The following is a 23,109-nucleotide window of genomic DNA, read 5'->3' as shown; positions in this document are numbered from 1 at the left end:
CGCCTTAGTCTGCAAACACAAACATTCAGATTTCTCTAATCAATTTTATCACAACGTGTAGGAAAAATAAAAATATCTCGTCTCTCCTAAATTGAGCGTTTCATCAGTTTCATTGAGTACCAGTTCGATTTGATGCTCGCCTTCTAAGTATTGGGCGGCAATTACTGCGCATTGATTTCAAGATTCGAGTAGCTACTTCAACAATTTTCAGGTTATTGGCTCCATTTTGCAGCCACTTAGTTCCACTCTTAAAAGCTATACTAGTAATGCTGATTGGCGCCCCCACTTGGACATGTAGACATCATGTTGTGCGATGTGACGTGGGCCTCTTTGCCGCAGTGGGTTCAGTGTGGCAGCAGGCCAAGAGTCTGTGAACCTTTTGGACATCCAAGTTCAGTGGCATTGCAAAATTCATGAAATTGTGATACTCCTTGGAGAATATTCTCCGAAGCAAGGGGAGGAAGAGGAGGAAAAACGCAAAATATGTCTTGCAGGTTCATTCCATCTACGTCTCTTCAGCATGAACATAATATTCTATATATTCATGCTTTTCCGTTATTGAATGAAACAAGGAAAACATTTCATCTTCAGTTGCAAATTTAATGGCTCATCTATATCAGTGAGGAAATTAATGGTCTTTGTCATCAGTGTTTATTCATACAACCAGTACAGACAATACAATAGTGCCATAATATTCCTGTTCAACTTGAGCACATGTTCGCTCAGAATAATACAACATTGCGTACTTTACAAAAATATTTATTTTCGCCACTAAGACTTTATTGTTTTTGTGACATATTCTTGAGTAACAAAATATCAGGTTCGGTTTTTTTACCATCTTTTTATTTGCACTGTTACTGTTTTAGATCAGTGACCTCTACTCTCACTTTTGACATGTCAATGCACGCCAATGCAAGCATAAAGTAAAAAAGCCATTTCCATGAAATACTGAGTTAGTATCGTCTTTGGTGGTTATGTAGTTTGCTGGGTGTTGCTATAGGGTAGAACTATGCCGGACCTAATATTTCTACTCTCAAAAGATACTCTATATTTATCTAAAATATTGCACCACACACCACTGAAGGTGCACAACTATGCATAAAAGTGAATCATAGGAAAAAATAGGTCTCATCATAATGGCATCACCACCAGCAGTAAATTGTGCTTTTTTACCGTTACTTTGCCAAAACACTATACATGACGTAGCAATCACAAAAAATCAAGGTGCGTTCAGACGCCACATCCTAATTGAACATTCCCTGTCGGTATTTCAGAGGGTTTTTAAAAGTAAATTTGTGACTTTGGCTGAATATCACCACAATGAAGTACCCGTCACAGAACGTAAAGCAACTAGTGATATATAGTAAAATACGTACTCATCTGCACCCTTTCTTTGAGTCTTATTTAAATTAGTCATTTTTCTATTTTGGCCCGAATTAAACCTACTAGTGCTTATGATAATCACAGAAGGATGGTTAAAACCACGTCATTTGTCGCATATTTCCTAACTTTGAATGAAACATCAAATAAATCATTGTGAGTCAACAATTATTAATAACAAATTTAAAATAATTCGAAATATTTGCACTGATAGCAAATTTAACATTAAAAGTGGTTCAAGAAAACAGGAAAACAGATCTTGTGAGCTAAGACATACAGTCATGTAAAATAGTATACAATATTAATCACCGTTCACATGATTTGTCTGTCAAAGAAGAAGTCAGGCTTCGGGCATTCCGTTGTTAAAAGCGGCGGAGGAAAATGGGGGTACCACAGATAAAGGAGAATATCAGAAAGAAATGGTACAAACGTTGCCCCCTCTCCCGACAAACCTGAATTATTTTTAACAAAATGGTGCGAGTCATTGTCGTAAAAGCGTTCATCGTTTTGCAAATTGTGATTATCATATACGATGCCGTAAATATGAAATTATTGTTTACTGTACGTACAGTTATCTACAATTGTTGGCCCAAATTACAGTCAAATATCGAGGAAGTACTAAAGCCTTAGACAACGCCCTCGGTCGACAACAAGGAGGAAAGTGGAAGTGCGTCTCTTGGTTGCAAGATATCTCGAAATGAAAAACATGGATTATTTGTGATCAATTTGTCTTTTAAAAAATCATTTGGGAGACATTTTGAATAAGTGTATCACTATCTTGCAGTGCCACAAATATTTATAACGAGTGTACAATTATAATGCATTTCAAATATAAAATACTTATGAGCGTTTTTCATTTCGTATTTTACTAATTGAGACTGACAAATATTAAAAGGGCAATATGGCTATCTTCTTACATGTAATAAAATACTAAACGATGTTTGATATTGATAATAAATTGATTGTTGACAGTAAATTAATTTGGAACTTTTTGTAAACGTGTTAGGTCGAGTTGTACCAGAAAACAACAGAAAGGGTAATAAACTAGTCAATAAATATTTTATAAACATATTGTGATTGCTGGCTAACTAGAGAATAAATGCACATATGTACCCATTTCTGTAATGGGTTTACATACTTACCCATTTCTGTAAAGAATGGAGATCAGCATATGCTGATACCAGGAAACTTTGTTGTATATCATCAGGTCAAATGGTCAAGAATGAAATATTCACTTTCTTTGAGGCTTATTTAAATTAGTCATTTTTCTGTTTTGGCCCGAATTAAATCTAAATAGAAAATCAGCAGAAATAAAAATGAGCATGTTTTGTTCGAGGCACTTATATCCGTTTTTGTCTGGTTTTGATAAAGTAACAAAACATTGACCGTCTTACGCTAGAAGAGTTGTATTTGGTGACATTTGAATAAATGTTGTGCTGATCAAAACCTGCTAAGTGATATCCAGGCTAAATGAAAAAGTTAATTTTTGCTTGCATTATCAACCGATCTCCTACTAAAAGCTGAATATGATGTCCTGAACCTTTTTTACGATGTAAAGATATAAAAGGCATTGCAGATGGGGTTCTTCAAAACCTGGGCAGTGGAATAGTTCTTCTTGTCTTGTGCTTAGGTATTAGCAATAAGAAGACGAATTGTGCTGTCCTGGAGTCTCTACAATATACTAGATAAAAGTTTTATTCGTATAGGAGTCAAATTCTTAGAAGACCACAGAACCATTTGGAACAATGCCTCGTTGAATAAGAATGATAAAATATAGCCTTTTCTCTTGGTGGAAGCGATGGCAATTGTCGCACAAAACTTGTACAAAGCGTGGCATGCCAGCTGACGTCGGCGTCGTGAAACGACAGTAAAATGATTAAGCAATAATAATTATGATAAAGTAGGATGTAAAATATATTGCTCGCAGGAGTATCCCGCCCGTTATATGGTTAAATCAGAAATATCAGAAAATGTGCCGATTCTTTTGGTTAGTTTGAATGGCACTTATTTGGGGCCTCTGCAATTACTCATTAATGGAGCAATGTAGTTGGCGCGTCCACAGCTGGAAGTAGGATTTTGGTCTTGCGAACCAAAACACAAGTTTTGCCACTTTTCGTCCTACAGGAAAAGTACGTTTCCCTGTGACATCTAGGAATGCCGCTGCCTCCATCTCCATTGATACGTCTCTTTGGGATGACTGGGATCACAGTGTAGTGCTCAAATTATATGACTACGTGTAGGGCAAGTACGATTTTTCAGTTGTATCTGGACTGTAACCATGTGCTGACGTTTATTGTCTGGTTATTGAAACAAAACGTTGAACCATTTGTTACCTTCACTGCTATATGGCCATATTTCGTGGATGGACAGGTCACCGCGAAACATGGCCACAAAGAATAACCAATCTCGATCATTCTCACCTTAAAATAAAGTCATTTCAATCTCGAAAACATATTTCTTAGTACTTGGGTATCCTTCCGCTGTGAACGAGTTCTACAGGCGCCAGTCGAACAGCCATGTTGAAACAAATAAGTGAAATACAGATCACAGTAAGCATTCCGTGATTGCTGTGTGAATGCTTGAATGCAGAATCATAAGAAGAGTCCAGGCTTATGGATGAGCTTTCGTTTGGGGCGATGGCTGGTATGAATAATACAGCGAAGGCCTGACCTGGCGTCTGTCGTGCAACACACTTTCCAGATAAATTCCTGATATAAGTGTTACATAGTGCAGTGCTAAAAAAATCGTGCAATATTTATCCAGTGAAGACAAATATATATTATCAAGAAAGTGTAGCTTATCAAAGTGAATTCATTTCAATCTAATAGGCCTAAATGTGCAGTGGTAAAGTTTTTGCAGTGAGAATATTGCCGATTGGTTGTTGTTTTGATCTCCCACAGTCGGAGTGAGATTTTGGAAAGACTTGATGTAAACTACTTTTTTAACGCCATTTACTTTTGGAGGAAAGTCTCCGAAAACAATTTTCTAGCCATGATCAGAAATTCGTTGTTCGTCTGTTCTGTGTAGAGGAAGAACCGGCTGCATATCAGAATAGGCTTTAATTCAACTAGAAGTCGAAACTGCAACTGCCTCTTTCCAGGAAGTTTCTAACTTTACATTGGTGTCAGCCATCAATCTATACCCCTCCATCACATATTATTCCGAGTAAGTTGCAGGGACGTCTTCACGCGTTCACCATTGTCACGTTTTATCCTTGGTGATTGCGACATAATCGCTACATAATCCGGCAACATAGTTTAAAAAGTTCTTGACTGCAGAGAATGATTATCGTTGCGTAGAGATAATTGGAGGGTGTTAAATTTCTATTGTTTCAATCATGCTTTATCACAGGTACAAACATAAACAAGGAAACGTGGTTATATAATCTGCTAAATTAAATTTGGTGACTCTTTGCATTCCGTACTGACGTTTCTCCCTGTCGTGGTTTCGTTGTTATCGTAAAAGAACCTGTGAACAAGGATATTGTGAAATATATAGTGTATGCTTATTTTCCAGAGACATGGTTTCATGCACGTGTGCCACTTGAGCCCGGCACTTCTCATTAACATTATAGCCCGAAGTAATGAGATACGTAGTGTATGTGGCGACAAATGCAAATGCAATTGCGAATATAATAGTGACTGTTGATATAGCTGGACGGTCGAAGAGGTACATAATGTACAGCTTTGATTTGTCAGAGTTGTGATGTCACTTGTTGTTTTCTGAATATTCATTTCCAAAATTGATATTCTGGCCATTTTTCATTATTTGCAGCGGATATCTGAAATATCTGAAATAGAATATAAATTGTATAAGTGATGCGTCATGGCGATACTCATTACAGTGTGTCACTATCGGTTAAACACGTAGACAATGTCAGAGCAAAGGCTGGCCATCTTTTCATTGTATCGAAGATGCAAAATATCCGAACTTATCGTAACAATAGTTTTCGTTGCTATTCAATTCTAAACTTTTGTCGTGTTTATTGTAACACGTGCACGAAGCTTCCATGAAACACACATTAATGTACAATGTCCTCTCGGGCAATAGCTGCCTATGTATATTCGACCCTGGCAACATTTTAACAAAACTTAGCATGCTTACCTGCTGTCTTCAGAACGTGAATGGTTCCTCCTGGTGGTTACCCTGAAAATACAAAAAAATCCTTTACCTATACATGCTTCCCGAAATTGGTGGCTTGCATTGGAACTAACTTTTTTCCCCTTGTCCGTCATTAAAGGCATTCAAGTGTGTTGGTCAACCATGACCATCTCCTTTGTCCCTCCGCCATAAGGCCGAGTTTCCCCTTATGACATCACTATTTCGGACACTCAGCGCCCCATTTCTGGAAAGGTGTATAGTTAGTGACTTTCGAGCGTGGTAACACATTAAAAGAGTCATTAGATCGAGACTCGACCATTGTACTCCAAAATAACCAAGTATTGTGTAGAATAACCGCTCATCAGTTGAACAATAATGAACAATTGGGAGAATGGTGGGCAGAAAGCAGGGAACGGTTGTGCCATGTCTTGAGTTTCTTCTCTGCCGAAGAACGAGATAATTAACTGTTTGGGCGTCACATTTTAGGCAAATTTATTATGCAGTAGATGGTGCATTTAATGACATAATTTAGGTACTTTTCAACATGCTTAGTGGAATAGAAGATTCAAAGCAATATGTAGCAAGAGTGTTCTATCTGTTTGTTACGATTGATTTGGCAAATTAGAGTAAAAATGTGAAGCAGTTCATGCCCCAACTGTATTCTTTTGTGCCGCAGGTGATGTCATCTTTGGTATAATAGACTGTTCTAGAATATTATCAATAAACAGTTACTTATATTCATAACCCACACAACCGCCACAACATCAACTCTAATGACTCCATCGACCAATATTCCTGAACATGATCAGTATTATTGGAAAAGCAGAAGAAGTGTGACATTTCAGTTAGCATTCAATAAACCGGCATGTGAGGAAAGTTCTCGAATATCCTATTAGCGGCACTTTACTCCGGTGTTTGTGCCCGTGTGTAGTTCGTACAGCAAATGTAAAGATTCCTAATGCTTAACAAACATAACAAGAAAGGAACCTTTCTTTCAGTAAGGAGTAATCTATAGATCATGATCAATTGAAATTCTATCGTCACCAACAGCAATTAGTATTGAGACAGTTGTTGACATGATTCAGATGCTTGTCTGATGATGAATTTATCAGAGTTGATGGAATAAATACACATGAATATTGATGATAATATCGATGTACTTCTACCACTTTTGTCCTTTGTCAACTGATCCGACTATTACCAACGAGCAGGTGGTCATTTCAGATGGATTTCAGGGCGTATACCTATTGTAAGGTACTAATGATGTCATTTGGATATTGGCCATCGGCCAGGAGACGATTTCAACGTGAGTAGTAGTATATGGCTGATTTCCAAACCAAAACGGCGATTTGTGCTTTGGGAATCAACCATAAAATCCACCAAAACGGCCCTAAAATCCAAAACCACAACGGAATCCAAAACCAAAACGGAGTCAAAAACCAAAGCGGAATCCAAAACCAAAGCGGAATCCAAAACCAAAGCGGAATCCAAAACCAAAGCGGAATCCAAAACCAAAACGGAATCCAAAACCAAAACGGCGCTAACAATCTTATACTAACTCCGTTTGAACTGGTCGTTTTCCTTAAGGACAGGTATGGAAAAGAACTGAAGTCTGCGGTTTATCATTGAAGTTTACGTATTTTGAGGAGGCTTATAATCATAAATCAAAAGAAGTTTTAACTGGGTTTGGAATACATGAGAAGTTATCTCAATGAATTTGAACACGGAACAGACTCACCTCACTTTCAACCGATCGTAACCGGCTCAAAATAGTTTGTAGGAGTCCTTTTTCTCCTTCTGCACCATTTTCCACATCCACTGAGCGTTTCTTTCCATTGCCGCATCCAGAATATGCGTTACAAAATGGACGCTTGGCGGCCATCTTTGATGTCTTTTGTTTTAAAGCTCGTTGTATTACATTTTCCATTCCCGAACGCTTCCCATTGGCACAACCGTAGAATCCATTACAGAACGCCCTCTTTTGTGTCTTACCCGAACCTTCCATGAACTGGTTATTTCCGGTATTACTCAATAGAGCTTTTAGCAATAAACCTTGCTCGTTCGAAGGATCTTCTGATTTCGAAATTTTTAATTCCTCGGACCTTTTACCGTATCCTCCATTCCCACATCCGTAGTAACTATTACAGAAGGGACGTTTCGCACGACTCTGTTTTTCTTTGTCTAATCGTTCTCTCAGCGATTTTAAAACGTCTAAGTCATTATCTGCGCTTCCATATGGAAATATACTCCCACTGGCTTTATTTTTCTGAAAGTCATTCTGAAAGAAAGTTAGAAAGACTTTTTAAAGGGTGAAAGAAGATATTTTATTTGTTTGATAATAGGTACTGTTTACCCCTTAAAAGAATTGGTAGCAGATGGCCATTTCTGTGACTATTAGTACTTGAAGAACACAAAACGCACTTCAAATTAGATATCGAATCTCTTTCTTTCCGCCAAGCCTGGGGAAATTACAAATACTAACGCAGAAATACCATAGAGAAAACATTCGAATCGTTCGTAATTTGCGATGTTCGTTCTCATGCCATGGATAGATTTCTTCATTATCTTTTTAACATGACCAGCAAATATGAAACCTTTAGATTGAGACAGTTGAAGATTGGGAGCACGATTAAAGTGATTTAAAGATCTCTAAGTTAAATTCTATATAAGATTTAGCAAAATCTCATTACATATATCCTCATGTAGCTTACTGTGTAAGCGTATAGGGTCATTTCTAAATACACCTACGAATCTCAAATTGAATCTCTCATTGAAATCATGGAATTCTATTCGAACCTGACAAGGTTTTTAACCAATAATTCCTAATCACTTTAATTTGGGGAGCGCGGTGGCACAACGGTTGAGCGTCGGCCTTGTGATCGGGTTCGATACCCGGCCGGTGCCACTTGGTAACCTTCAACTAGCCTAAATTTTCCTTGTGCCCTTTGGTATTGAGAATGGTTTCTGGACATGCTAGGTAATAATATGTGCGATTGAAAAGCGTTCTGAGACGGTAGACAATGAAAAGCCCTATTGAAAATATTTGTCAGAATTTGCAATTTCTTGACTGATGGATGACCAACCTGGCTATTTGACTCTTGTCCTGAGATAAGCGTTGTCAACAGCAGTATATAGCACACAGATCCGTAAGCAAGCATCCTACCAAACGTCCTTCTTTCCCTAAAAGTAGAAACGAGAAAAAAACCTTAGTGATTCTAATGATACACGAGTTTCTTTGTAATTAGCACTTTCGAAATGAGATTAACCTTCATCCACAGTCTACAGCTGTTGATAAAAGTCAAGGTCAGCATAATCTACTTTTCAAGGGAATGCGTTTCGTTTGATTGCCACACAGATCCAGCAACCCTATTCCCTAAAGTAGAATAATAGGAAATCCCTGATAATTCTGACATCCCTGACATCGGAGTAAGAGAGCTGGTCATCCAGTACATCGGGCGCCATGATAGCCTCCTAACCATTGCCAAGAAGAGAAAGCTGAGGTGGTTCGGCCACGTCACCAGAGCCAAGGGAACGCTAGCCAATACCATCCTGCAGGGCACCGTAGAGGGGAACCGACGACGCGGCCGACCAAAGAGAATATGGATGGACGATGTGAAGGACTGGACCGGAAGGAAGACCAGTGACCTGATCCGCCTCGCGGAAGACAGAACCATATGGTCCCGAATCGTCGATAAAACAGGGTCGCCCCAATGGCCGCCCCAATGGCCGCATGGCTGCGGGATATGATGATGATGATGATGATGATAATTCTAATTCTAACCTTTTTGAATGATACTGTGATTCTGTCAATTAATGTCGTGCACTTGTCATTACTTTGAAATTTTGAATCCATCTGCACCTTTTGACCAAAAGGTTCAATTGTCCATGATGTGATTCGTCACAGTGCCAGATCTATATTAGACGTCTGTCAGGCTGTCAGAGATATTATTCATCACTTTCATCACAAGCTTCTTATTCCCAGACTTTCTCTTGTATAATGAAGATATGCAACCGACCCAAAGCAGGTTTAGATACAACGTCGTAACAGTATTATTGTGCAGTTGTGTGCTGTAGTTAATTCATTCAGTCAAACGAAACATTTAAAGACGTATTATATTAAATATTGCTAATATTTCATGCGGCATTTTTAGATTTCATATCTCATGCATTACGGTACGTTCCAGTACAGCATGAAAAGTGATAAGAGTGAACAATGGATCCATTAGGTAATTAATTGATTGTCATACACAACCGAGGCGCACTCCCCTACATTGCTAATTTCCGATTAATACAGCACATTGCAGGCGGCAAACAATGGGTTCCAGCTCGGCCTCGGCCTTTTAACTTTTTAGTTGAGTTGGACTAATCATTGGTTCTTTCTGGCTAGATTCCTCTCCGCAGTTTCTCATGGCTTAATCTGTCGATTTTACCGCATCCGAAACTGCTTTGATCGAGTCAGGAAAGGTAATATCACCAATAGATGGTCTTCTGTAACAGATTCCGAAAATCCAGGAAACTTGCCGTGAGAGATTCCGCATCGATTAATCAGATTAGGTCAATTCGACCATCGTAACAGCAATGTCAAATGAGCCCCCGCAAAACGTATTGTACTTACAGGCGAGTGACATGTACCTGCCACACCCAGCCGTAACATAGATATCATATTCCTATTGGAACCGGACAACTGCAAATTGCAAGGAGCCTTCTATTTAGCTTTCCCGCCAACGGCTCTTAATGTGGGAAAATTTAAGGTAGAAACGTGTGTTGCCTACAACATGTTGTTTCCAATCTGAAACGAATCACCTACAACAAATGCAAAGCTTAAGACCACGTCCAATCATCGGCGCATCAGAGAAAGAAGTATGCCTTTGAAAAAGGACATTTTCTATGTTGCCTTGGATATTCAACTATCCAGGGTCTCGTTAGGATGTCTCAAGCTGAGCCGAGTTTATCTAGTTCTTACTGCGGTAGATTACGCTAGAATATATTGAACGCTAGTGGACAAGGTGAAATTGTTTTTGCGGCTCAGTGGCACGAAACACATGTGAAGAATAAAAAATATTATAATGCCTGCTCCCTGATGCCTTGTTTCAGTCCCCCTTTCCCCTTAAAACGCTGCCTACAGTTATCCAGTTATGCTATATCTATATTCCCCGTATCAGATTATGTCAGACTACCGTTTGTCGCTATTTTAAGCTGTAGTTGCCCCCGGCAAGTTACTGAGACATCAATTTGGGTTTACCTTTATCTTATTACAGGTGTTACGACTAGGCATTAGCTCAACAAAAAAGATCATGATTCGGCCACAATCAAATTTAAAATTCAAAATGTTGTTTCTAAACTTGATAAGTGGTTCGAACGCGGTCAGAGGAGCCAAAGTAATTTCAATAAGGCAACAGCCCAGTTGGTTTTTTAACTAGATATAACTCATTACTATTGTCATTTCCTGTTTTCCCACTGGTTGGATGATAAAGACTTTTTCACCTTTTTCAATTTAAGTTGATGGCATCAGTTCTCCTTTAAGAAGTTCTCCTTTAAGATACGGACGGCATATCACATCTAGCCAAGGAAATGGGGTTTCGTTGCCATGATCATATTGTGAGGGCGTTACGGCGGTTGTTAAGGTCTCTAAAAAGATTAGCCTGGGAATATTATTCGCAGTTGGGTGATCAGTGCAATCGTTTTGGTCGCTGAATTGTTATCATCCTTTTTGGTTAATGTGCTGCATAATGTGGTCTGCAGAATATCGTTTCTGTCCTGTTAAGGGCCGTGTTACAATCAGGTCCCGAATAGCCTTGTTTTTAAGAAGATGAACGTGGCACCTTGACTGGCCTTCTGGTTGCAATAGACTTCAATTTTATTTGGCGATGTAAAGGTAGAAAATACCTTGACATCTATCCTACTAATCCTAGGATATTAAAAATTTCAACACCGTCTGGCAGATTTCAATGTTTTAAGTAGCATATTCATAAGGAGGCAAAGCCAGCTACACATTGGCTACTCATTTCCATTTTTCCCAAAGTTACTATATTTATCAATATAGTTTATCAATGTAATCCAGTAATGAGGTAAGTCATGTGACGGCCTATCCTACAAAACGGTGTTACCTACGCCTGAGGCAACAACATTGCATAATTTCAAATTGTTAAACATATCATTTTCTCCACTTTCGACAAAATGTATTTCAAGAGAGCATTATTACTTTGTTGGTGCTTCGAATGAAGTCGGAATCGCCAGTAGCAGAATGAATAACATACTATTTTATTTCAAAAGGCAGTTCCCCGCTATTATTGGTTTCAAAGTACTGTAATTGACGCAACCTTTCCTTTATGACATACCCAGCCCCTCAAACAGATAAAAACCATGTTGATCATATCTATAAATCGATTTCTCTGGTTGAAATCGCAGGAGAAATAAAAGTCAATTTATAATCCTTTCGGCAGTAGGTTAAGCAGCTCTTTTTTAATGTCGGTTCTCAAACAGCAAACACTTTTTCTGAGTAGGTATCGTGACTAGCTGCTTGAATTACCGACCCTGATACCCAGTGTTCGGGGTGTACGTAATAATTAATAAATTAGATTAATAACCAGGATTGCTAGTTGTGGGGGGGGGGGGGGGCTAACGTATCTGGCATATACGTGGTCTATATTATGATAAAGTATTTTGCTGGTATGGCAGCTTACGAGTGCGTGTGATTCCTGTAGGATCTATATATCACTGGCAATCGGGCAAAACGCTACCTTGAGGTATACTGTTCTGTTTTGATGTTAGTTAACGTGCAGAATATAAATTGAGTCCAAGAAATGAGGTACTTCGATGGTTATAGATTTGATTAGCTCGTGTAAAATTGGGGTAGACTAGAGCTTCAAATGGATAGTACTGGCTCTCTAGTGGCAGGGAGAGAGTACCTTCAAGGATCGTACCTATCTGCTAGGAGTCAATTTTGAAACACAGCAATGTTAGCGAGCACTTAATATCACCGAGATAGGATTCAAATGTGTTTTATAATTTTAATCAAGGAGTTAACAATATTAGGTATCTGGTACTCAATGTTTGCTATGTCTGTACGGATTTACCGAAGTACCACCGAGCCAGTTAGTTTTTTATTGGGACACAGAATGGAGTGGGTATAATGACAAGATCAAAATCACCAAGAAAGTATTGTCCCTTTACCTGACAGGTATTTTGCTCAACACTCATTGCGGGTTGAACAGGTCAAGGCTGACCGATAATGTTGACATGAGTAATGGGAACCAGAAAGCACTCGTAACAATACACCCAACCTACCAGATCAGAATATGTTCTTTCTCGTCTATATGGTCAGGAATTTGATACCTGGACGACTCAGTTGTTTTTCAATGTCTGTCGAGTCGAGTGCTGTTATGAATACCCCGCCAGTGATTGTCAGAGTAACTTTCATTAACTGGGGAATAGTACACTCCGAGTACGGACTTTGAAACGAAACCCCGCTGGATGGTGTTCCTGATTACAATGAATTAGAGTACTCTTCTGAAAAGGTTGATAACTAGAAGTACTGAGTGTTATCTCGTTCTTGATTCCCCAATATTCAAAGTGCGAATATATTGGTCTTCAATTTTGCATCGTTTCTTTTGAAACACATGACTAGCCGCAGCAGCGACAGCAAAGGCAGAAGTCAACAAGGATTATACCCCTTGGCGCCCCAATGCATTAAGTCAGGCAGCGTTTATCACCGAACACAATGAAGCATTCTAAAATGTGGAATGATGAGAACTGAAAATGCGAATGCTGCCATGATTTCTGTCAAGAAATTGATTGCGGCAAATTTGTCATGCTACAGATGAAAAAATTTCCGAGTCCAAATATTTTTTTCATTTGTTTTTTTCTGCTCAAAATGAAGAAACATCATCAGCCCCCAAAAATGCATTTTGTCCCCGGATTTTCGACTTCACTATGAACGCGACCATTCAACCTCGGTCCCATCAGTGGTCGTGTTACCGGGGTTCCAGTTTACCTTGCTTTAGTATTCCCAACAAAGAATCTGCTCATTTGCAGTGTTGCTTAATACGTTCATCATCCATTGTTAATATTACATTGAATGATCGTACTAAGGAGGAGTACGTTGAAGCAGTTAGGGTAATGGTCCATAAAAACGACAACTGCATACTGTCTGCATGTGCTGCTATATCGAAAGGTCGCCATGAAGCAGTAACCCCAAGTCACATCTTCGTTCTTAACAGTTCACCCGGCCAGTATAGAACAAAGGATTCGAGAGTAGGATCCGATTTAGATATCATTTTTTACTCTAGGTAAATAGAAAAGGGACATAAACGGCATTATAGCCTTGATCAACTCATCGGTAGAAATATGTTAAGTTTGAGAATGGAGTAAAATGATGCTTTATTGTTTCTTTTTCACTATCTGTCAAGTTTGTTCTCAGACGCTTGATGTCTCAGGACACGCTCGCTATTTGGCGAAATAAATTGTCGAAGGACTTTGACATGTTTCATAAAAAGTCATGGAAAACAGTCATCTGATAAAAATGCCTTTGGTTGAGATACGCCTCCTCGCTTATAGAGGAAGAAACATTAAATGATTATCGTCAAACAAACACCTTGATCTCGCATAACCTATAATTGTATAGTGTCTGTTTACCTGAGCAATTTCAAGTTTAAAATAGAGAAAATCGCATTGTCTATGTGCAATGATGTATGTATTTGCTGCTAGGGTTGATGAAGTAAGGGTTTGTATTATTTACCTGACACACCGGAGGTGGTTTTAATATTTTACGCGATTTTTTGCTCAGAACGTCATGCCAGAGAATACTTTGTTTACTTTGTCGACAAAAATAGATAATTGTCGGCGAAAAGGACGGTTCTTCAAAAGTAATACCTGGATGTCCCATGGCCCTTTCCCATTACGCATGAGCGGCATAAGGCCTATCAATTTTGCAAATCGATAACTCAATTGCTTGGTACGCATTTATAAATCAGTTTTTTTGTAAAAGAATTATTTCTTGAAGCGTCTTTTAACAGTGCATTAACCAGCATTTGAAAATAGTGCCATTATCTTTAGAACATAGTGAAAATAGTTTATCGATGTCTAAAAAGCGTTCATTGTTCTGTAAAGCTGAGCCCGACAATCATAGGCATCCTTTATTAAACAAAACAAAATATGTATAAACTTCAGTTGAAAGATACATTTCAACAAAAGTGTATTGATACCTTTTTGAATTACAGCATTCAATAAAAACTGCACCCAATACAGATTGAATTGAAACACATGATGATATATTGGCTTAATGATCAAAATGTTAATTAATTACCTTCAGAAGTAGGCGATCTCATTTATTATTCAGATATATGTACCAACTTATTGGATTATAAATAATGAACATTTTTTTAATGTTATTGTTTTCCGAACTATAATCAAATATTGACAATGATGAAATTGAGTTACATTCTCAAGGCTGTTGCTGTTTAGTGGTTTAGTTTCCTACCGTACATTATTTACCACTAGAGTAGCCAAAATTTCGACCTAAATTATGACGATGAAGATCTTTTCTTTTGAATTATATATCAAACATTGGATTCAAGAAATCAATTTTTTGTGACATTTAGCTATTCAGTACGAACCCTTATCATTTTGTACAGAATCTCAGAAAAACATCCGATTCAGTTTTCGCGATTTTTTCCTAGAAAACATTCACTCAGCTTCTCTTCTCTTCTCTTCTCTTCTCTTCTCACCCCAACAATTTTTAACTACAAGAAGCATTTATCGAAGTCTGATTCACCTCATAGAATAATTTCTTCGGAAATCAATATTCGTGATATATTTTCGGAGGATGTTTCAAATCGGAAAGAAATTAACGTTACATGTGATTGTGTTTTATTCAATTGTGAATCAATTATTAAGCAATATGATACTTGGTTTTGAGATAATGTCAAAGGCAATTGCCAAAAAAGTACGCAGGCAAAGATTGCTATAAAAATCTACATACAAATTCTTTTCAAAAGAATTGTCAATGGAAAAACACCTAAATCGTCATACACAAAGTTTCAAACAGAATTTTGAGAATTTTCCCGATTCTTTATGTCCTTTTTATAGATTTTTTCAAGACTTTACATTTTGTTTGTCATTGTATGCCTTAGAACGTCATGTAAGCCATTTAAAACCTATACCGAATCTATAAAGACAGTTTTCTATATAGGATATTTGCGACGAAAATAATGTTATATATTTCTGCAACATTTTTGTGAAAACTGAACTTGCCTGTCAGTCAGGCAAAAAACTAGGAATGAACACGCTAAAAAGAATAGAAAAACTGATAAGTGCGATGTATTCCATCAGAAAAGAAGATGCCGCCATTTCAAAGAAACTCGTACATTTTCGCGATGCAGAAAATAAGAGCCTGTGTTTTTGTCAAAGATTTTCACCTTTTACATCTAATTTCTTTTGTCAAAGAATCCTGATGGTCTTTCGCTTACACGAATTCGCGTTCTTGAGGCGAACAAGTAATCCCTCGTATCTACAGGGTTGTTTCCTTTGTAAAGTATCCTTCATGCGACAATTCTAGCTACGATTAACGGAAAAAACATTTGACTGCTGGTAAACTTGCAATTTTGTCACATGCAACCATAATCGCAGGTCTCCGTGACGAAAATTGCTCGTTTGCAGCACGCTGTTGAAATGGCTTTTTTATTCCATTTGTACATGTAAATGCATATTTATACGATAAGCAAGGATAGTCGTAAGACAATAAAGGGCCGCAACAAAAGAGAAAAAAACGTTGTGATCCTTGATCTTCGAGCCGCAAAGAGTTGCGGCAAGATCATTGAGAAGTCAGTGGGGTTACGCTGGTCGTCTGACTACACTTGTATCAATCGACACCGATATGGTTTGTCCGATGCTCAAAGAAAGAAAATACGCCTCTTCCCATGCTTTCACTTATATAAAGTATGTAACAAAACAAGAGACATGCGACACTCACCCTGAATTGGATCAACAAACTAGATGTTAGGCGTGCGACAAGGGGCGAGGCAGCCATGATGGCGGATTAAGGAAGACAAATTAATCCTACTAAGTCTGTTCTAAGCAGCAAACTCAGGCTGGACTATGTAGGAGGTGGCGAGCACTGATTTCTTATAACTGATCGCGTATTCCTGTCGTGGGTTTCCGTTCGTAGATTGATTTGGAAGAAAGTAGGTGCTACCAACAATTTAAAAGCATACTTTTCACGAGTATAATACACACCTAATTTTTGTCGCCAATGATGACAGTTGCGTGCCCCCATAACTTCATAACTCCTTAAGCTTTTTTCTGTATAATAACTGAAGCGATGGTAGTTATCAGACCATGGTGGTCCGAAAGATTGGACACTTCTTCTTCAGCAATCATGATATCAACATTAAGTTCCCAAGGGGACTGAGTGATTGTCAAGTGAGTCCTTGCCTAACGCGATATCACCCACTATTGCCACTAAAACTCAATTTGCATATATTCAGCTCCGCATCAACGATGTAATACGGATGGACCTCGGGTTATCACCTCGCCAATGCAGCCAGAGATGGTCAATCGATCAATTTGATGCCTTCACACCTTTATCTAGAAACAGTCAGCCCATTTCATACTGATTGGTGCATCAGCAATTGCAGTCACGGAGAGATAGTATTCTTATCAGTCCAATTGGTCGCTGCATACCGGAAGTCAGCAGCAAAAACTGCAATTGGAAGATCGCAAATAAACAATTAAACGATAACTTTAACTGAGGTTTCACTAACATAATGGGCGCGGGAAAACAAAAAGTTAGGTAGCGCCATTTACTGAAAGTCGTAAAAGTTTATGATATAAATCACTTTCGCTACCCCCGCCAATGGAACATTGCAGAGGTGGGCTTAATTGTTCGCCACGGGGAGATATCAGGCAGACATGATATCATTTCTGTCTTGACATTACGAAGTTTTGAAGTAATTATGACCAATGACTGACATATGCAAGAAAAAGTTGTGTGGAACTGATTTGCCTGCCATATCAAGCAACGCTTTCAGCCGGTAGAACGCGATCGACTCCCACACGTCCTCTATGACTATGTTAATTATTTCTCTCTCATAAGTCATCGTGGTAGAACTCGTCGTTTCTTAGTAGAGAAAGGTCCAAATGTTGGATTGGTACATGACAAAAACCCCATCAAAGATTTAAAGCTCTTCGTGTGTGATTGCTAAATGCGATTCACCACCTGTTCTCCACGTGGATCAATAGAAAAATAAGCTTATTCTTCAACATGCGAGATGCGCATTTTAGATACCGTTTTCCCTCTTTTATTGATGTAACTACATGTACTTGCTTTAAGTAGATGTTCCCTGCGAAAATGGAGAGCAGAGCTTTGTTTTTGTATGTTCATCGTCTGAGGTAGCGAACGCCTGGAACGTATGTGCCTTTGACTGCTTTTGTAACAGCGTTGAATACATGAATGTCCTTAGATGGAGTGTCCCGGGTGATGACAGAGGATGTGCATTTAGTCTTAGAGGTATTTGAGGTCAGAGGTCTCAATAGTACCGTACCTTTATTCATCTCCCTACCATAGGGAAAAACACTCACTTTCTAAAGGGGGATTTAACCCTGCTACAACGGTATTTTGTTGTTTCTAAGTTCAATAAAAAATGCTTCTGCCGTGGTGGTTGTCTCGCAAAAGTATAACATCATCTTGCCGCTCAATAAAAACTTATTTTTGCCGTCTGAGAGCGACATCTGTATTTCTGGACCGCCCATGAATCGGTAGGGCGAACGGAACTTTCAACAATCGAATTGAGTAAAAAAACTTTCACCTGTTGTGGCTTGGCGAAATTCGAACTTCCTAATCTAATGACCTTTTAAAAATCTCGCATGAAAATATTAGAAGAAACCAACGACAAGGTTTCTGACAGTATATGACGACTATAGAGGAAGCATGATCAAAATCATTTGTCTTGATCCCTCAAAACAACAAAAAAGAAAACAACGTAAACAAAATCTACATATTTTACCTTTTAATACGTAAAAGGCAACTTTGGCGCCCGTTTCTATAAACCGATAAAGAAACAGTTCTTCATCAAAACTGCTTAAAATTATGACCGAAAGTTTTCCTACCTTTTTTTGTTGTACTTTTCAATCCTACTTATCCGATATAGATCCTTGTCTCGCTTGTTCTTATGTCCTTGTAACGATTTTATGCGTTAAAACTCTTTCTCAGCGTGATATTAATTAAGAAGCACGTACAGAAATCAAATCATCCAACCTGTATCTCATAGCCCCCTGTTATAACAATATACCGTAGTTGTTGTGTCAGTAATCACCTATTAGCCGCGCATCACACTAGGCTATCGACATCCCACTCAGATCGGATACAGCAAATGAATCGTTCTGCGTCGATCATATCAGCCGCACGATTTTGTAACGCTAAATCTGATTGGTTAACAAAAGCGCCCATGATTCTCAGCGTAACGGCGGTCAAACGTAGGTTGGATGGTTAGTAATTGTTTTGCACGATTCGGGTAGGCCACTTCATCATTTCATTACCAAGAATGTCGGGGTATAAAATAGGTACATGCATCTATTTATAAACTGGCGGGCGTATATTGTCAATGCGTAAGTTTTGTGGGGGCCTCTTTAACCGAACATTGTCTCTCATTGAAGCGACAAATAGTATGATAGGCCAAGAGCTCCATCAGCACATTATCGTGTTTGCTACGGGAATTAGTGTTAAGCAATTTTTGGTTGTTCAACATCCCAACATTTGACATTGCCATTCTAACAGGAAACGCCCAGAATGAGCAATAACGCTTGTCTATTTCTGTATAACCATTGTCAATTTAAGTCTTTGAATAATTTTTTTTCTTTAGGTCACTAGGCAAGAAATCAAAAAAATTGGACGCCCCCTCCCATTATGACGTGAGTCGCTGCGACAGATTGATGTGGAAGCGACACAGAGCAGCCGGGCCAGTGTTGTCCAGGACATCATCAGTTCCCTGGTCATCCATTCTATGAAATGTTGCATCAGCATTAACTGCGCTTCCTTCTCCACTTCGCTTTCAGGCGTTCTGCATTCTCAAGCAGCACCAGATGAATAGAATTCTAGGTCTTAGAAATAGAGGCGCAAATCGAAAAGAATAACACCCTGTTTGTTGATGCCATAGGTCTCAACATGATAAATTCAGAATGCCATTGTTTCCAATGTCATATATCGATTTTTCTTTGGATCCATAAAATATGTGGAAATCCTCTAATTTTCTTAAATGTTATCATAAATCAATTATACATATTCAAGACAAATACGGGTGAGAGCGTTATATTTTTCGACATTTGACGAACTCGATAATATTCTAGGCCTTGACACTTTTTGAACAATCTATTGATTAAATCGTTATCTTGCTTTTGAAAATACGTAGCATGTTGCTTATGAATAAATCATAACAAAAACATTATTATGGACTATAATGTCTCGTCACTACGGATTTTATCCTTGACATATCCTCAGCTCTCAAAACATGTTTCAGAGCTATCCCTAATTACACCCCATTGTTATTTAAGACAAACATATGAATTTTTTCTTCGACTGGTTGGCAGCAACGATTTCGGATTGTTGACGTGTCTTAATCATGATATTTTATTTCAAGTAAAGGGTTCCAGCTATATAGACTGTTGTAGTCACATAGGGAAGGAAGGGTGAGCAACACTGCTGGTTTGGAAGTTTGGAAGTGGACAAATGTATGAGACAAATGCATGACGTGAAGTTTTAAAAATGCTCTTGGGCAGATAAGTTTTGATCAAATTGGTGTACTATTCAGTTAGTTAATCCTTATTAGCTGTTTGGCTCTAGCGCTTGGGATTCAGTCAATTGTATTATCGAATGACGAATGGAAATGTTCGAGAACCCTCAGGGCCTCTTCATACCAGAGAAGAAACTGCTTTAGACAGATTTGGAGGCACTTTAGCCGTACTCGGTCGATGTGTCCGCTGCCACGAACACCGGTCCTCTGTGTACTCAGAGTGGAGATGTCTGTGGGAATGTCGAAATCTTTATGTCCAGCCGTATAATCTAATAAATGATGCTAATGATGTAAGCTCACGGACTTGGTATGTTTGTGACGGACACTTCGATATTGATCCGATGATACTGCTAGTGGTCATTGTGATCTGACAAATAAAGTTTACCTTCGAGTAAATTATTTGAGTTGATCGCTTCAGCGTATATTACGCAGGACTCCCAAAATGTCCGTTGGGTTACGTTGAAGATTCTGAATATTTAATCAACAGAGGAACCAGCCAATTCTAGACAAGCTAGGTCGCTAGGTCGCCTTAAGCTTCACGCCAGAAAAGAAAATTCTATACATGACCTGAACATGCTGCTGGCATTCAGAGAGAAGCGACTACATACTTTTTCAGTTCATGATATTCATAATCTGAAAAGACGATGGCGCGTATTCTGTTTACGTCTATCTTCTACACAATAGTTTGACCATTAGGGTTTGTTATGGTTTGGCGTTCCCACAGGTTACGTGGGATGAATATGATTCCATTAACTTTTCAACATGCTTCGAGTCTTCCATGTTTCTTTCTCAGCATGGGTACAATAGGATATTGGCGTCATAGTTTGTCCTGAACATCAGCCAAATCTGACCAGGCCACGGAATATGTTGGTGTAGGCCGCAAATTTATATCTATACATAGATTTATATTTTGCCTGCAGGACTGCAGCCTTTAAAAAACTCTTCACCTTTAGTATGATTAGCTTTTAGTTCTTTAGCTTCAGGGTAATATCCAGTTTTGGGAGCCTGAGTTTTGGGAACAGAGGATGAACTCTGCCGTAACAATCATATATCACTCTGTTGCTGTTGTTGGTTAATTGTCCACATCTTCTTCAGACTAACTGACACGTCTTGCCCAGTGCCTACTAAATTACCTTCTTGCATCTTCCGCCCGTCTACGTTCCAAGAAATAGCTTTTTGGAACATCTAAGAGTTACTGTGAAATAATGTCCGAGGCCTTTTTTCTCTATCGTTACTGGATACTTACGAAAGCATCCCAAACAGGTATATTCATTTGTCGATGCATCCTGTGTGACTGTTGACGTGTTTACCTACATCAGCGGCGGCTGTCACCCTTAAAATTCCTACACCATTTTGTTAACGGAAAATAAATATTATCTTAATCAAAGTCCGTTCATGCATCAATGAAAACATGTCTTGGATTTTGCAAGTAAATACTAACATGTTTTTAGTTACAGGCGCGGAAGGAAAGCGCCAAAGACATTCTTTCTTGAAAGAACTTTCTATTTATTGTGAGTCGGAACTCTGTAGATAATTTGGTGCTCAAAGCTTCACGACATTGAGAAGATCAGATTCTATTGGCTGTGAGGAAAAAATACTACTTGAATGATAGGATGAGAGTTAACCCCAAGGATCGAGTTATCTTCATTTGAAATCAGTTGATTCTGATACAACCAAATTCGCTTATCAACGGGGCAGGTTAACTCTAATGTAGTTAGTAATTCCTCATTACCAGTAATCTGACCTTCAGAAAATGATACCACGGTCGATGTCAGCAGTAACCAATCAAGAATTTTCATACACCCGTAATGGAAAGTGTAATAATCGGAACAAATGTTCTGTTTATACTAGTTCCGAAAGGCTACGCCATCGATTGAAGTATATTTGAAGTAAGAAAAGCAATTAGCATTTAACAAATGCACATTGACGCGTCACCCTATTGAGATCACGGCATCAGTTACCAGCTATTGATTGATGAAAATGTGGCAGTAATTGTCTAATTAGTCGTAAACTAGAAGTGCTACTATGTGAAAACAGTAATCCCCGCCAAAGGGGGCTTCTGATAAGTAGCATACTCTTCTATTTATACTAGCATGGAGGGAGTGCTGTATAGAACTTGTGGCATTTTTTCATCCTTCAGATTTGAATTTTTTCATAAGTTCAAAATTATGAAAATGTTTCGAAGCCAAATTTTTTGGGGGGCTGATGATGTTTCTTCATTTTGAGCAGAAAAAACGAGTGAAAAAATATTTAGATTTAGAAATTAATTTAATCGTTCAGAGTTGAATTTTTTCATAAGTTCAAAATTCAGAAAAATTTTCAGAAGCCAAACATTTTTTGGGACTGATGATGTTTCTTCATTTTGAGCAGAAAAAAAAGTGAAAAAAATACGTTGATACGTGTATATCACCTTTACAAAGGAATTGATATCCGAGCTTCAATGTAACACTCAAACGCTTTAGTAGATAAAAGCATTTCTCACTGACGAAAAAGCAGTACAAAAACGTTTATCATAAATTGTCGGTTTTGATTAATTCAATGTCAATGCCCTCATCACAAAATATCATGATTTAAAGTTGTTGCTCTCTAAAATTGTGAACCTCAAACGTGTACTTGTTCGAGAGTAATTAGACTATCTCTTCTCTGATTGCGTAATCAGTCAAATAGTTCATAATGATGTCATGAAATCGCGGCGAAGCGAAGTAATCAAAACTCACCATGATTGATATTTGTATTGTATGATTGATACTAATATAATGTGGCAGCAGAAGTGGAAGTCGAGCTGTGCATTAGCATGCATAGGCACGTCCGTACGTTAACTCATAATCATCGTCGTGGATATCGC

General features: G+C 38.4%; 1 protein-coding gene across 2 annotated transcripts in view; it reads right to left on the bottom strand.

Annotated features, from left to right (window-relative positions):
• Positions 1–579: 579 nt before the first annotated feature.
• The window catches only part of LOC135489718 (conoCAP-like), a 47,158-nt gene continuing 24,628 nt past the window's right edge, over positions 580–23,109 (bottom strand). The window contains exons 1-5 of one of the 2 annotated variants that reach the window (XM_064775208.1): positions 18,586–18,844; positions 8,565–8,661; positions 7,220–7,759; positions 5,485–5,526; positions 580–5,170 (exon numbers count right to left, since the gene is read on the bottom strand). In XM_064775208.1, the coding sequence (XP_064631278.1) occupies positions 5,494–5,526; positions 7,220–7,759; positions 8,565–8,639 (648 nt within the window). In that variant the 5' untranslated portion in view covers positions 8,640–8,661; positions 18,586–18,844 and the 3' untranslated portion in view covers positions 580–5,170; positions 5,485–5,493. Of the gene's footprint in view, positions 5,171–5,484; positions 5,527–7,219; positions 7,760–8,564; positions 8,662–18,585; positions 18,845–23,109 lie in introns of those variants that run through there. The other variant, XM_064775209.1, reaches the window with a different exon arrangement.

Source organism: Lineus longissimus, chromosome 6 (assembly GCF_910592395.1).
Source record: "Lineus longissimus chromosome 6, tnLinLong1.2, whole genome shotgun sequence".
In the NCBI taxonomy this organism is placed as follows: Eukaryota; Metazoa; Nemertea; class Pilidiophora; order Heteronemertea; family Lineidae; genus Lineus; species Lineus longissimus.
This window is presented reverse-complemented; position numbering and strand designations above follow the sequence as displayed.